A 15409-nucleotide genomic window follows, 5' to 3' on the forward strand; every position below is an offset into this window, starting at 1 on the left:
GCCTGCCAGCCCACCCTGCAGATTTTAGACTTGCCAGCCCCCCATAATTGTGTGAACCAATTCCTCCTTAAAATCTTCCCCTCTCTCTCCCCCACGTATATATATAGATGATAGACAGATATAGATAGATAAATATATCTCTCTCCCATTGGTGCTGTTTCCCTGACTAATGCACCTTCCCTCCAGCTCTTGCCCTACGGCGACTGCTGATGGACAGATGGAACAAGGCCTGTCTGGGTTGCTCCTATTCCCTCCTGTTTGGAGTCTTGAGAGAAAGAACCACAAGAAGCCACTAATTATCAGAACATCATACTCCAAGGTAGCTATTGTTAATCCCATTTTATGGGAAGAAAACTGAGGCTCAGAAAAGCTAAAGAACTTCCCAACAGCTCCCATCAGGAAAGGAACAAAGTGCTTTTATGCTCAAATCTCACATCTTTCCCTAAAGCATATGGCAAGGGCCAAGATAGTGGGTGTACCTTGGCTCTGCCAGCAATCAAACACAAATGGGGTAAATGCCAGGGAACCTAAGAGTAATTGAGCAATTGAGCAGACACTGAATTAAGACAATATACAGGAATGTATAATTAAGGGGCATAGCTCATGTTATACTATAGAGAAATAGATGATGAGGGCTTCCACGACAGCAAGCAAAAGAAATATTGGAATACAAGGTCCTATCTGATCTAAGAAAACCCTAAATAAATGAAGACCCATACCATCCTTATGGAGAGGAATATATAGTATTATGTAGATATAAAATCTTTTCCAATTCATCTGCATATTTAATGCAATTCTACTCAAGAGTCCAACAGGATTTTTATGGACACCAACAGGCTGATTCTAAAATTTACATGAAAGAATAAAGAATAGCCAATACACTTGTGAGAAAGAAGACTGATGAGGAGAGGCTCGTTTTACCAGATATCAAGAATTATTATGAAGCTATAGCAATTAAGACATTGTGGCACTACTGCAGTAATAGACAAATTAACCAGAAGAGAATACAAAGCCCTGAAACAGATTGTTGTTTCAGGTGATTGTTTGGGGGTAGCAAAAGCACAAGTAATTTTTATTGTCTTACTTCTTATATTTTTCCAACATAACATATCTGCAATTCAGATATGTTAATGACAGAAAAAACTTTTTTTGTAAAGAGGCAAAACAAACTGTTTACAGAGGTAAGAAAGTAACAACATATTTGATTATCATTCCAGAATTTTAAGTGATTTCAGATACATTAGTTAGCTAGATCTTTAAAACATGTCATCAAGCTGGATAAAGTGGTTATTTTGTCAATTTCACAAATGAGGAAACTAACCCTGAGGTCATGTGGCTTACCCAAGGTTACACAGTGTTGAGACTAAGAACCATAATACTCATTTCTAATTCTATGCTCTTTTTTCCACCAGCAGTTCACAAGGCATGGTCCCTGAACCAATAGCAGCACCACCTAGGAAACTATTAGAAATGCAAACTCTCAGGTCTCATCCCAGACCCACTGAATCAGAAAACTTGGAGAGGATGGTCGGCAGCTACCTTTTTAATAAGCCCTCCAGGATTCAGATACACAATAAATCTGAGAGCCACTGCTTATATCATGCTGCCTCATGGACACTTTGTGAAATAATCAAAACACTACTGGAAAAAAGGGAGTGGTGGTGTTATTCATAACACTGTCAATTTCATTTTCACATTTTCAGGTTCTTCCTTATTTGTAACTCAAATAAGGGTTCACAATAATCTTAATGTTTGATTCCTGACCATGTAATTAAACAACCACTTTCTTCTGGATTACCACCAGCAATCCTAGAGGACAGACTGATCTTCAGTAACATCATAGGAAATGAAGTAACAAGAACACTGGAACATCACTAGCTAAAAATGCTCAGAGAAGGAAGAGTCTAATTTAGATGTGTTGTGTGCCTGGGCAGGGAGTGAGAGAAGGAATCAGAAACATCAGTTTTTATTAACTCAAACCGTTACTTCTAGATGATATTCTCATGACCTTGGTAACCATGAAAACCAATATGACTGCCTGATCTCCTGTTGAAATCCAGTCCATAACTACTTACAGAGCACACACGATAAATAAATATATCTCTCTCCCATTGGTGCTGTTTCCCTGACTAATGCACCTTCCCTCCAGCTCTTGCCCTACGGCGACTGCTGATGGACAGATGGAACAAGGCCTGTCTGGGTTGCTCCTATTCCCTCCTGTTTGGAGTCTTGAGAGAAAGAACCACAAGAAGCCACTAATTATCAGAACATCATACTCCAAGGTAGCTATTGTTAATCCCATTTTATGGGAAGAAAACTGAGGCTCAGAAAAGCTAAAGAACTTCCCAACAGCTCCCATCAGGAAAGGAACAAAGTGCTTTTATGCTCAAATCTCACATCTTTCCCTAAAGCATATGGCAAGGGCCAAGACAGTGGGTGCACCTTGGCTCTGCCAGCTATCAAACACAAATGGGGTAAATGCCAGGGAACCTAAGAGTAATTGAGCAATTGAGCAGACACTGAATTAAGACAATATACAGGAATGTATAATTAAGGGGCATAGCTCATGTTATACTATAGAGAAATAGATGATGAGGGCTTCCACGACAGCAAGCAAAAGAAATATTGGAATACAAGGTCCTATCTGATCTAAGAAAACCCTAAATAAATGAAGACCCATACCATCCTTATGGAGAGGAATATATAGTATTATGTAGATATAAAATCTTTTCCAATTCATCTGCATATTTAATGCAATTCTACTCAAGAGTCCAACAGGATTTTTATGGACACCAACAGGCTGATTCTAAAATTTACATGAAAGAATAAAGAATAGCCAATACACTTGTGAGAAAGAAGACTGATGAGGAGAGGCTCGTTTTACCAGATATCAAGAATTATTATGAAGCTATAGCAATTAAGACATTGTGGCACTACTGCAGTAATAGACAAATTAACCAGAAGAGAATACAAAGCCCTGAAACAGATTGTTGTTTCAGGTGATTGTTTGGGGGTAGCAAAAGCACAAGTAATTTTTATTGTCTTACTTCTTATATTTTTCCAACATAACATATCTGCAATTCAGATATGTTAATGACAGAAAAAACTTTTTTTGTAAAGAGGCAAAACAAACTGTTTACAGAGGTAAGAAAGTAACAACATATTTGATTATCATTCCAGAATTTTAAGTGATTTCAGATACATTAGTTAGCTAGATCTTTAAAACATGTCATCAAGCTGGATAAAGTGGTTATTTTGTCAATTTCACAAATGAGGAAACTAACCCTGAGGTCATGTGGCTTACCCAAGGTTACACAGTGTTGAGACTAAGAACCATAATACTCATTTCTAATTCTATGCTCTTTTTTCCACCAGCAGTTCACAAGGCATGGTCCCTGAACCAATAGCAGCACCACCTAGGAAACTATTAGAAATGCAAACTCTCAGGTCTCATCCCAGACCCACTGAATCAGAAAACTTGGAGAGGATGGTCGGCAGCTACCTTTTTAATAAGCCCTCCAGGATTCAGATACACAATAAATCTGAGAGCCACTGCTTATATCATGCTGCCTCATGGACACTTTGTGAAATAATCAAAACACTACTGGAAAAAAGGGAGTGGTGGTGTTATTCATAACACTGTCAATTTCATTTTCACATTTTCAGGTTCTTCCTTATTTGTAACTCAAATAAGGGTTCACAATAATCTTAATGTTTGATTCCTGACCATGTAATTAAACAACCACTTTCTTCTGGATTACCACCAGCAATCCTAGAGGACAGACTGATCTTCAGTAACATCATAGGAAATGAAGTAACAAGAACACTGGAACATCACTAGCTAAAAATGCTCAGAGAAGGAAGAGTCTAATTTAGATGTGTTGTGTGCCTGGGCAGGGAGTGAGAGAAGGAATCAGAAACATCAGTTTTTATTAACTCAAACCGTTACTTCTAGATGATATTCTCATGACCTTGGTAACCATGAAAACCAATATGACTGCCTGATCTCCTGTTGAAATCCAGTCCATAACTACTTACAGAGCACACACGATAAATAAGACATTGTATAGATGCTACACGAAACACAAAGCTAAGAAAGATACAGTCTCTGCCCCAAGAAACTTTTGACATACCAGAGGATGTCAACATTTCATCTAGAATAAAGCAAAGCAAAGAGAGGGAGTGCCACAAGATAAATTTTAAAATTTGTCATGGAAATTCAAAGAAAGGTGACATCTCATTTTGGAGGGAGTAGACAGGAAAATGTTAGTCTCGGGAGATAGAACTTCAATACGGAAAAGTGGAGGAAGGGGGCATATCAGTCTCTAATTACAGAGAAAATGAGCAGCAAGTAGGAGGGGAGGGTGTGTGCAGAGGGACATCAGACTGTGATCGCAGGCGATAGTGGAAAGAACACTGATTGGGTTACACTGTCCTACCAGGGACAAACTATGTCACTTTGGCCAAGAAAGTTCATTTCTAAATCATAACTACTCATTTACTATAGGAATAATAATTATTATCTTATTTATCTCACAGTTATTTATCTGAAAAAAAGACCAGAGAGGGAAAGGCCACAATTAAAAAAAACATAGGACATGTTTAAAGTTCAATAATTATTCTCTATTAGGTAAGTTAAAGTTGTGTAATATTGAAAATATTTCAATTCAAAACGTTTCCATTTCAAAAATTACTTTCAGTTTCTAGTATTAGTAAATGAAGCATATATAACATGGATAATTAAACTGTGGGCAGAAAAATCAAATTATAAAAAAACTTTTAAACAGATTATATATGAAAGTATCATTCTTTGGAAAGGCTTACTTACCTAGCAAAAGTATACTGGCAGTTTCTTCTAAAACTAAAAATACATTTATCAAACAATTCAACAATCACACTCTTGGGATTTATCCCAGAGAAATAAAAACTTATGTTTATGCGAAAAACTGTATACAAAAGTTCACAGCAGCTTTAGTTCTAACAGCTAAAAACTAGAAACAACTCAAATGTCCTTAAATGCATTTACAGTTAAATTATGATACAACAATCTCACAGAACACTACTCAGCAATAAAAAAGAACCAAAAGGCAATGTGAAAAGGTTACAAACTATAACCTTTCTGAAGTAACAAAATTATGCACATGAAGAACAGATTAGTGGTTGCCAGAAGTTAGGAAGGAGTTGGTGTGGCTATAATGGGCAGCACCAGTGAGCACTGTGGTGATGGAACAGTACTGTATCTTGACTGTGGTGGTGGTTACATGAAGCTACAGTTACATAACTACACACACAAATGAGTACAGGTATAACTGGTAAAATCTAAATAAGGTCTCGTGTCAGTTTTCTAGTTTTGATATTGTATTATACTTATTTAAGCAATCAACATTGGGGAAGACAGGATGAAGTGTGCATGGGATCTTCCCTGTACATTTCTTTAAAATTTCTTGTGAATCTATCATTACATCAAAATAAAGTGTTTTTTTTTTTTAAAGGTATACTGCCAGTTTTTCAAAATGGATGAGACCTATTCTTCTAACAGTACTATCAAAGTGGTATTCTTACCCATTGCTGATAGCATACTAAACTGCTACAGTCCCCTGAGGAAAAATGATTTTACAGCATAAATCCAGGGCCATAAAAGTTCTTTGCCTTTTGACCTAGCCATCTAACTTCTGGGAATCACCTAAAGAAACAATATTAAATTTGGGAAAACATATACATGTATTTATTCACATACATATATAAAGATGTTACTACAGTGTAATTGAGAATGGTGTAAAACTTATGCAACCTAGATGTCTGAGAAAATGGGAATCATTAAATTCTCAAAATCTAGACATGAAATACTATGCCATTTTATAATACTGCAAATGGTACAACAATACAACAGAAAATGCATATCATGAGAGACTAAAGCAAAATTCAAAATTAGCTGCATATAAAATAACAGGAAATATTGCTCATAAAAATAAAAGATGGTGTTAGTGTGACAGAATTATGCATATTTTTCTCAAACTTCTCCATTAGAGTTGTCATATTAGTTTCATAGTTTAAGAAACAAGCATACTTCTACCTTATCCCAGAAATCAACCAAAGCTGTAAAGTCCCATTTCTTAGAATATGCCACATTGTATTTCAGAATAGCATCCTATGGAAAAAGCATAAACAAAATGTCATGATATAGGAAAGTGAATTATCTATGAACAGCCTGTCTCCTTTATGAACTATTACCAGTATATTTCTTAACGTTGGGCAAGCTTCTCCTACCATTAGCTACTCCACGTCAGTAACTATGAACAAAAAGAGCGCATACTAATTTATTATTCACTTAAGAAAAATGAGATTAGAAAGCTCAAGTAACAGGGGGAAAAACATAATTACTCTAAAACATGCTCTCTAAACAGAGGCGATATAATCCAAGTGGATAAAAATTGGATCTTAGGGATAAAAAAAAGTAAATATTATAGTGACTTCTGGTCTTCAACAGGGTCACACTACATGTACAGATACACTGCACATCAGCATTAAGATTTCATTAGGAGAGTAAATTAGGAAAAAATATCTAAAAAGGCTCCCTGGGGAAGAGAGCAATAATGAAAAAAAGACTGAGAAACATTAGCTTAAAGCCTAAAATGGTCTTTTTTCCTTTACTATTAGCTATTTTTATAAGCTACATAGAAATGGTTATCTTTTCCCATTAGTCCATGTAAATTATGTATTTTTGTAAAAAGTTAGACTAGTGCGCCATCTACTGGTGTAATTTTCACCTGTCTGAACAGGCAGTACTTCCTGGTTACCAGAGTGGGGTAGGCATACGACAATCCATTAGTTATGCAAAAACAACAATTATTTACAATTATATTTTATCTCATCCTTTAAAATTTCTATTTTGATTATATTTTATAATATATATTAAATTACTAAAGGAATAAATACATAGAATTTATAAAAAACCATTTATGACTGTAATACATACCCCCAAATTTTTTTACTGAAGGCATATTAAGTCTGAAAGACACTGTATTATATTATTACTATAAACCTTCCAAATTTCCTCAGAATTGATGAAGTTTTTAAAAATTAACACTCTGCCAAAGAGCTTCCTGAAAAATACTTCATGCCACATAAATTATTACCAAGCAGCTAGGTTAAATAATGAGGCAACAAAATGTCTTTTATCTACTTGGAATAAGAAGATACCCAAGTTCCGGGGCTTCCCTGGTGGCGCAGTGGTTGAGAATCTGCCTGCCAATGCAGGGGGCACGGGTTCAAGCCCTGGTCTGGGAAGATCCCACATGCCGCGGAGCAACTAAGCCCATGCACCACAACTACTGAGCCTGCGCTCTAGAGCCTGCGAGCCACAACTACTGAGCCCACGTGCCACAAATAATGAAGCACGCGCACCTAGAGCCTGTGCTCTGCAACAAGAGAAGCCACCGCAATGAGAAGCCCGTGCACTGCAAGAAATAGCCCCCACTCGCCGCAACTAGAGAAAGCCCGCGTGCAGCAACGAAGACCCAACGCAGCCAAAAATAAATAAAAAATAAATAAATTTATTTTTAAAAAATAGCAATGTCTATCAACGGGTGAATGGACAAACAATGCATATACTGGAAAAAGCTACTGATACATTCAACAACACAGATGAATCTCAAAGATCTTCACCTAAGTGCAAGAAGCCAGACACACTAGCATACATAATACATGATTCCATTCATATAAAATGTAAACCGATCTACAGTTCAAAACAAAAAAAGAAAAAGAAGCAGATCAATAGTTGCCTGGGGCCAGTACAGAAAGAGGAAACTGACCGCAAATAAGTAAGAAGAATCTTTGCAGGGTGACAGGAATGTTCTGTATCTTTACTGTAGTGGGGGCTTCAAGTGTATATGCAAATGTCAAACCTCATCAAATTACATTCTTTAAAAGGATGTACTTTCTTATATGTAAATTATTCCTCAAAGTTGGTAAGGAAAAACATTCTAAATAGCATTTATGCTCTAATTCTTTAATGGAGTTGTGTAATAGGCATTAACTCCTAATATTTACTTTTACTTCAGTCTTCAAGTCTCAGTAGTAGTCCACCATGAGATCTCCTATCACCAGAAACGCTGGATGCTACTCTATACAGTATTCTTAGCTGAGTGACTTTTTTTCAGTTCATAATTCATAATAAGCACAATGAGTTAAAGCAGAAAGAAGTCCTTTCTTTACAAATTACCAGACACATTATTCACAGAAATATTACAGTGTAGATCAACTTTTGAGGACACTGTTCCTTTTTTACATTTTTAACATCTCTAATCCCTCTTAATTCAACATCAAATGGCATAAAAACAGAAAAAAAATATTATTATATTCAATAAGAGGGATTTAATGTTTCCCCCTCCCTCTCATAGTGTTCTTTCAGCAAAGGAAACAATTACCATAAACAGAAGAAAATCTCGGTGGATTACTGTTCTGTTGAATCTACCATAAAATAAACAAGAAAGGGAAATTCAGATTAAAGCAATTACCCCTTCCTAAGGTAATCATGGTGCACTAAGGAAATGCTAACAGAGGCAAGCAGCAATGTAATTTAGAACACTATGATTATTCTGCATTTGTGGTTAAAGAAAAAATATGTAAATTCTTAAATAATCCTGTTTGTAAGGCCATAAAGGCCCTAAGTCAGTGTTTTTCAATTTGTGTTTAAAGAAAAAATATGTAAATTCTTAAATAATCCTGTTTGTAAGGCCATAAAGGCCCTAAGTCAGTGTTTTTCAAATGGAGTCTGGATAGTATTCTTGATTGGCCTGCTTGTGTCTGTGAGTATATAATTGTAGTTTTGGAATGAATACAAAGGCCAAAAAACAACACACTGTAGAAATGAAAGCTGGTACTTCAAATACATAAAAATGGTGGAGAGAGAGTGATCCTAAGATGCATTGCAGTATAGGAATGCCAAAGTCATAAAAACCTGGACCAAAGTGGTCACCATCATACTTATTCGCAAGCTGATGTTCTGCATACGGATCCCATCTTTGCCTCTACCAACATCCACCAACTGTTTGTGATTGGTTAAAAAAAAAAAAATAAGTAGTAAATACAAAACAAAGAATGTTTTCTGTATACAGTATTTTTTTAAAGTTTCTCAGCATACTATTTTAAGGCTCAGATCAGTGTTTAAAAATCTGTGCAAAAAGGAAATGCTGATTACTAATTGTTTTGACTGTGATAATGAACACAACTCAAATCATGGGTCATAATGCTTAAAATGGAAAAAAATCAAATTGATATGGCTGGATACTATAACTATAAAGAGTTTATATTTAGCTTTACGTTTGTACATACGTAATTAAAATATTAACAATAAGTAAAGTCTGGCAGACCCTGAGAATTTCTCCCATTTAAAAGAAGTAACGGGCTTCCCTGGTGGCGCAGTGGTTGCGCGTCCACCTGCCGATGCAGGGGAACCGGGTTCGCGCCCCGGTATGGGAGGATCCCACATGCCGCGGAGCGGCTGGGCCCGTGAGCCATGGCCGCTGAGCCTGCGCGTCCGGAGCCTGTGCTCCGCAACGGGAGAGGCCACAACAGAGGAAGGCCCGCGTATCACAAAAAAAAATAAAATAAAAAAAAAAAATAAAAGAAGTAACTACAAGATTGAGAAACACTGTCCCTAAGAAATAAAATTTTCAAAATATATTATGGTACAACTTATCACTGTTTTTCATGTTAAGGAAAAAAAGAGCTAAGGAAAAAAAAAAGGAGCTACAGGAAAGGTATAGAAAGTTTAAGAATAACTTGTAAGTATGTAACAGGGAAGAGCCAAATCTGACTACCTGTTGGATCTGTTTCCTTTACTTTAACCTTTGCTTTCCAGCTGCTTTTGTTCACTAAAAGGATACTGTCTATACATAATGGCTGGCTCAGGGAACAGTGCCTCTCTGCCTGAATGTTAAACCAAAGTGCCTTTGTTCAGGGAAGCATCCTGACCCTGTCCACGTGTGAATGTCTGCAAGAAAGAAGAAATTAACACATCTCCTCCGGGAGGCTGGCCATTCCAGGGGATATTTGCAAAACTTATGGCCTTTTTACTTTATTTCCTCATCTCCTCCCCCTCTCTGTTCTATAAAAGAAACTGACATCCAAACCCCGATAAGATGGTTTTTTTGGAGACATTAGTCTGTCATCTTCTTGGTCTGCCGGCTTTCCGAATAATTCCGAATAAAGTCATATTCCTTGCCTCAACATCTCCTGATTTATTTGCCTGTCATAAGGCGAGCAGAATGAGCTTGGACTCGTTAACAATAAATAAATGAAAAAAAAGTATTAAACCTGAGAAACTGTACACAACAAATTAAGTCTCTCAAAGAAAATGAAACCCATTTTCACAGAAGTATAAAAAAATCTGTTTACAGTTATAAAAACTTCAAAAGTTTATATAAGGCTACAGTGCCAAAAATAAACATATTCTCACTCATATTTTAAATATTAGAAAAAACAATCTAATGGTTGCCCTTACAGTCTTAAACGAAATATTTTTTAATTCAAAAATTGAATTATTGCCAAAATATAAGATTAATAAATTATGAAACTGCTAGAAGCTATATTAAGAGCAATAAAAAGTAGAATGCTTAATGTATACTTTAATCATTAGGAAACTCAGCTTCCCTTCGGGCAAAACAATGCTGAAGTCATAATTCTTCCCTGATTTAAAGACATTTCAGAAGTATGATAATTCCAAAACAAAAATAAAAGAGAAGCCAGGACCAAAGGAAACTGGATGGGGAATCAAGAAACAGAGGTCTTATTCCTGGTTCTCCAAATTATTCTGTGTGGCTCCAGGCAAGTCATTTACAACTCTCAATTCTTCTACTCATTTCCTAGTGATGGAGTGTAAACCAAGAATGTCTCTAAAGAGAGTTCCTCAGGAAGCAAGCATTTAGCATATAAATAATGCTGTTACCTGAGTCTATTAAAGATCAAAAAATGTCTTTGAGGGAGGATACCAGGGCCCATCTCTAAGAACTACACGTAAGAGACAAGAATAGCAAAAGAACACACCTTCAGGTTTTGGGGTCGACTGAATTTGTTAAGAAGTGCAGTCTGAATGAGCTCCCACCGGCTCCCTGCAGTTCGCTCACCATTCTTTAAGGAAAAGAAAAACATAAGGAAACTATTCCAAGTTCTTTTACATGGGAGAATCAGAAGTCAAACAGCAAGTATTAAAATACCTTACAGAGACTAAAAGAACATCAGTTCTGTTCAGTTTTGTCCTTACCTCATCTTCCACCGGGTACAAGTTTTGCTCTGAACAAGGCATCTTAACATGCTTGTTGTCCCACAAATCTTTAAAATGTGTTGGGAAAGGTTTAGGAACTTCTCCTGCTCGCAAAAGATCTACCTGAAATACAAGAAAACTGTAAGTGCATAAAAACTAGGCATACCTCTCATACAAAATAATCCAAAGGAAGCAGCCAAAGCAAGTGTTATAAAATACAGACCAGCTCCTAGGCAAGAAATCTCATGTCTTTTTCAGTTGTTCCCACTCCTTACCTCTAGTTAATCACTTTCCAAGTCACCATGTCCTGGGCATTCTATCTTCATCCCATCCAGCCCCCCACTGCCACCCCTGGTCCTCATTATTAATTGCCTGAATTTCTAGTAACAGCTTTCTATCCCTCTCCCTAACTCCAACTACTCCCAGACACATTCATCCCCCATAAAACCCTTATCCCCACTTGGGAATAACAGTATGTTTCTAAAGTATCCCCAAGCTTCTAATCCTATAATGGCTCCCCTCTGCCTATACTTTGATTCTAAATGATTCCAGTTTTTAACATCCTCTCTTACTGCAAACACTATCTGGGTAAACATCTATTCTGACCTTCAAGACTCAGCTCAATCTTCATTTCCTCTAAGAAGTCTTTAAAAACTTTCTAATAGGCCGTAAGTGTATTCTCTCTTGTTTTATTAGATCATTATCATACTAGAGCATACTTTTTTCCTTTCCCCCACTAAACTCTAAACTTCTTGAGAATAGTAATTATATTAACTTTGTATTTTGAATATTTACAACAGAGCCTGACATGTGTGTTTCTAATACGTATAAATGTTTACATACATATAGTTGACCCTTGAACAACACGGGTTTGAAATGCATGGGTCCACTTATACAATGATCTTTTTCAATGAATACGTACTACAGTACCACACAATCAGCAGTTGATTCAATCTGTGGATGTGGAACCTCGGATATAGAGGGCCAACTGTAAAGTTATACTTGGATTTTGGACTGCCCAGAGGGTCGGCACCCCTAACCCTTGAGTTGTTCAAGGGTCAACTGTATATGTAAATATACACATATATGTATATGTATGTATGTGTGTATATGTATGCATATATATACACATACTACTTATAATAAGCATTAAGTAAATGTTTGAGGAAAAAGATACTTTAAAACAAAATAGCTTTACATTTTGCCTAATCTGGACATTTCATATAAATGGAATCATACAAAATGTGACCTTTTGTGCCTGGCCTCCCACTTAGCATAATGTTTTCAAGGTTCATCCATGCTATAGCATAAATCAGAATTTCACTGTAGATCATCAAATAATCACACAAATAAATATAAAATTTCAACTGTAAGATGCTATAAATGAGAGGTTCATAGTGTCATAAGAACCTTTCTAGACAATTTTAACTTATCTGGTAAGCTTAGGGAAGGCTTCGAGGAAGTAGCAATTGAGCTCAACTCCAAAGGATAAGAAGAAGTAGGAAAAGGCGGAAGAAACAAGAAAAGGGAACAGCCTTGAAAAGGGAAAGCTGCTGTCAAATAGGCAGCTTCATTAAAAGTCTGCAACCCAAGATAAATAAATTTATACGCCATTTATATAGATAACCATTAAAACCATGAGTGTGTACCCTGAGAGAGAAGGAGAAGAGGACCTATGAAAAAGCTTTGGGGAACTCCAACGATGTTTAAGGGCCACATGTAGAAAAAAAGCTAAAAGGAACATAAGAAGTGGCTTAAGGAGGTAGGAAGAAAATCATGATTATATGGTGTCAAGGAATCAATCCAAAGGATGAGAATATTCCGAGGAGGAAAGACTAAAGAGTGGTCAAAAGTGGCTGAGTCATCAATGATGCCAAAAGTATTTTCACCTCCATATGAGGATCCCAAAAGTGATTCTGTAAAGATGTTCCATGTAATCTGAGGTGACAAAAACAGGTACCAGTAGAGGTTCACACATAGGGGAACATATATATAAGAATATGCTTTGGATGTCTGCCTAAATGTGTGTGTGCATGTGTGTAGTGCATGCACCTACGTGTGTTTGCCTTATGTGTGTACATATTGGTGTGTGATTGTGTATGTGCATGCATGTGTTTATAGATAATCAAGCACTGACTATTATGTCCATGCAATTTCAGATTGCCTTACATTTCTAATGCTAAATATCGGCTTTACTTTATTACTTCAAATTCTGTAACTATTAATATCTGGCATCTTAGAAATGTAACTAAGGACTGTCTATTTAATAACTAACTATTAATTATACATATATCATATTACCATATTCAGGAAAAAGAATCTAGAAGAAAATACACCAAACTGTTAAACTCTGGGAATAGGACTGAGAGACACTTGGGTTTTCTGAGGTATACACTTTCACATAACAGTTGCTTTTTTTTTTTTTCCCATTGAGCCTATATCACTTTTGTAATAAAATAAAACTTTTATAAATTCACTGGATATCTAACAGTAAATAAACAGTAGTTACAGAGATTAAGTAATGATGGTATAAGATGCTTCAGGTTTTCTCTGTGGGTAGTGGGAAAGAGGAAGCAGGAAAAGTCAAAATATCACTTACTTCCCCCGATCAACCTTTTCTCCAAATCTTCACCATTAACATCTTGTCAGTCATCCAAATCTTTTCTTAATTTTACACACATTATCAATGCCTCCTTTTCCCTTATCACCCATACTTAAGAATTCAACATGTCCTATCAATATTACCTCAAAACAATGCAACAGTTTATTCTTTTTTATTCCCATGGTTATTACCCTGTCTCAGTTATTTCCAAACTTTTTAAAATAGCAAAACTTTTTTTCCCTAAGAAATCTGATACAAAATCATTATATTGAAACATAAGCTATTTAAATAAATATAATTTTTACAGTAACTTTACATATTCTAACACCAATAGCAATGAGGTTACTTTAAGGACTATAAAATCTGAAATCAGGAGTGAGAGATGACAGCTAAAGCTTACATCAACCTACTATTTATATATCTTACCCAGTATTAAGAAAATCCTATTCACACACCAAAATAGTTGCAAATGGTAACCTTTTTTAAACTGATATTTTGATGCTTAAGGAAATTCTTCATTCAAACAGCAGTGGCAAGAGAACCTTGATTCTATGCTCTGCATAAAAATGAGTTCTCTTGGTAAAATCTGCTGGTTAAAATATGGTATTAAGCATATTAAAATTTGAGTGCATTTGTTAGTTCTTTTACTACAGGTTTTTCATAGCTAAAAATATAATTTAGAAAAGAAACGAGAGTCAATTTCAAAAGAACCCCTGAACCACTTCCATGCAGCACAATTTGATAATTATTGTTTCTTTACTTTTCATCTCTTATCTGAGCTCTTACATTACCTTCCCCTGTTTCCAATGTATCCTCACTTCAGTTTTCCTTACCTATACCTGTCTGATCAATCTTGCTATACATACAGTACAACTATTGTCTACACAGACATTTTAACGAGTTCCAATTCCTATAGACTCAAGTCCAGTTCCTGGCACCTGAAGCCCTCTACAATATGGACCCAATCCACTTTCCAAGTCTTCTCTTCCACCATTTCCCATCCAAATTCTCAGTTCTAGCAAATCAATTGTTTTTCATTTCTAAAACAAATAGTTTTTAACTACACAGCCTTTTCCTATACAGATTATGTATCTGTCTGGAATTCCCTGGCCTTACTAAATTAACTTCACCTCAGAAATTTCTTTTCATCTTTAGGAGCTCAGTCAAACCCCACCATCCTGCTCAATGTTGCTGCTACCTAACTATGTTAATAAATTCTATACTTCAAAGTATTTAATCACATGTAGACTAAGTTGTACAAGAAAAGGGATTTCTTTTAAGTAGCCCCTGTGAAATCTAATACAGCGTCTGACTAATAAATGGGATGAATATTTAATCCTCTATGGGTTTTTTTTGTTTTTTGTTTTGGCCATGCCACACGGCTTGTAGGATCTTAGTTCCCTGACCAGGGATCAAACCCAGGCCCACAGCGGTGAAAGCGCTGAGTCCTAACCATCCTAACCACTGGACCACCAGAGAATTCCCAAGAGATGAATATTTAAAACTATTCTATGAGTGGTAGAAATCTTCTAAAATTGGATTAT

General features: G+C 36.1%; 1 protein-coding gene across 4 annotated transcripts in view; it reads right to left on the minus strand.

Annotated features, from left to right (window-relative positions):
* PARG (poly(ADP-ribose) glycohydrolase) overlaps positions 1-15409 on the minus strand; it is a 120995-nt gene that overhangs the window by 95208 nt on the left and 10378 nt on the right. For all 4 annotated transcript variants that reach the window (XM_055081197.1, XM_055081196.1, XM_055081195.1 and 1 more), the window contains exons 5-7: positions 11264-11382; positions 11047-11130; positions 6074-6148 (exon numbers count right to left, since the gene is read on the minus strand). In XM_055081197.1, coding sequence (XP_054937172.1) covers positions 6074-6148; positions 11047-11130; positions 11264-11382 — 278 coding nt within the window. The remainder of the gene's footprint in view (positions 1-6073; positions 6149-11046; positions 11131-11263; positions 11383-15409) is intronic.

Source organism: Physeter macrocephalus, chromosome 20 (assembly GCF_002837175.3).
Source record: "Physeter macrocephalus isolate SW-GA chromosome 20, ASM283717v5, whole genome shotgun sequence".
Taxonomy (NCBI): Eukaryota; Metazoa; Chordata; class Mammalia; order Artiodactyla; family Physeteridae; genus Physeter; species Physeter macrocephalus.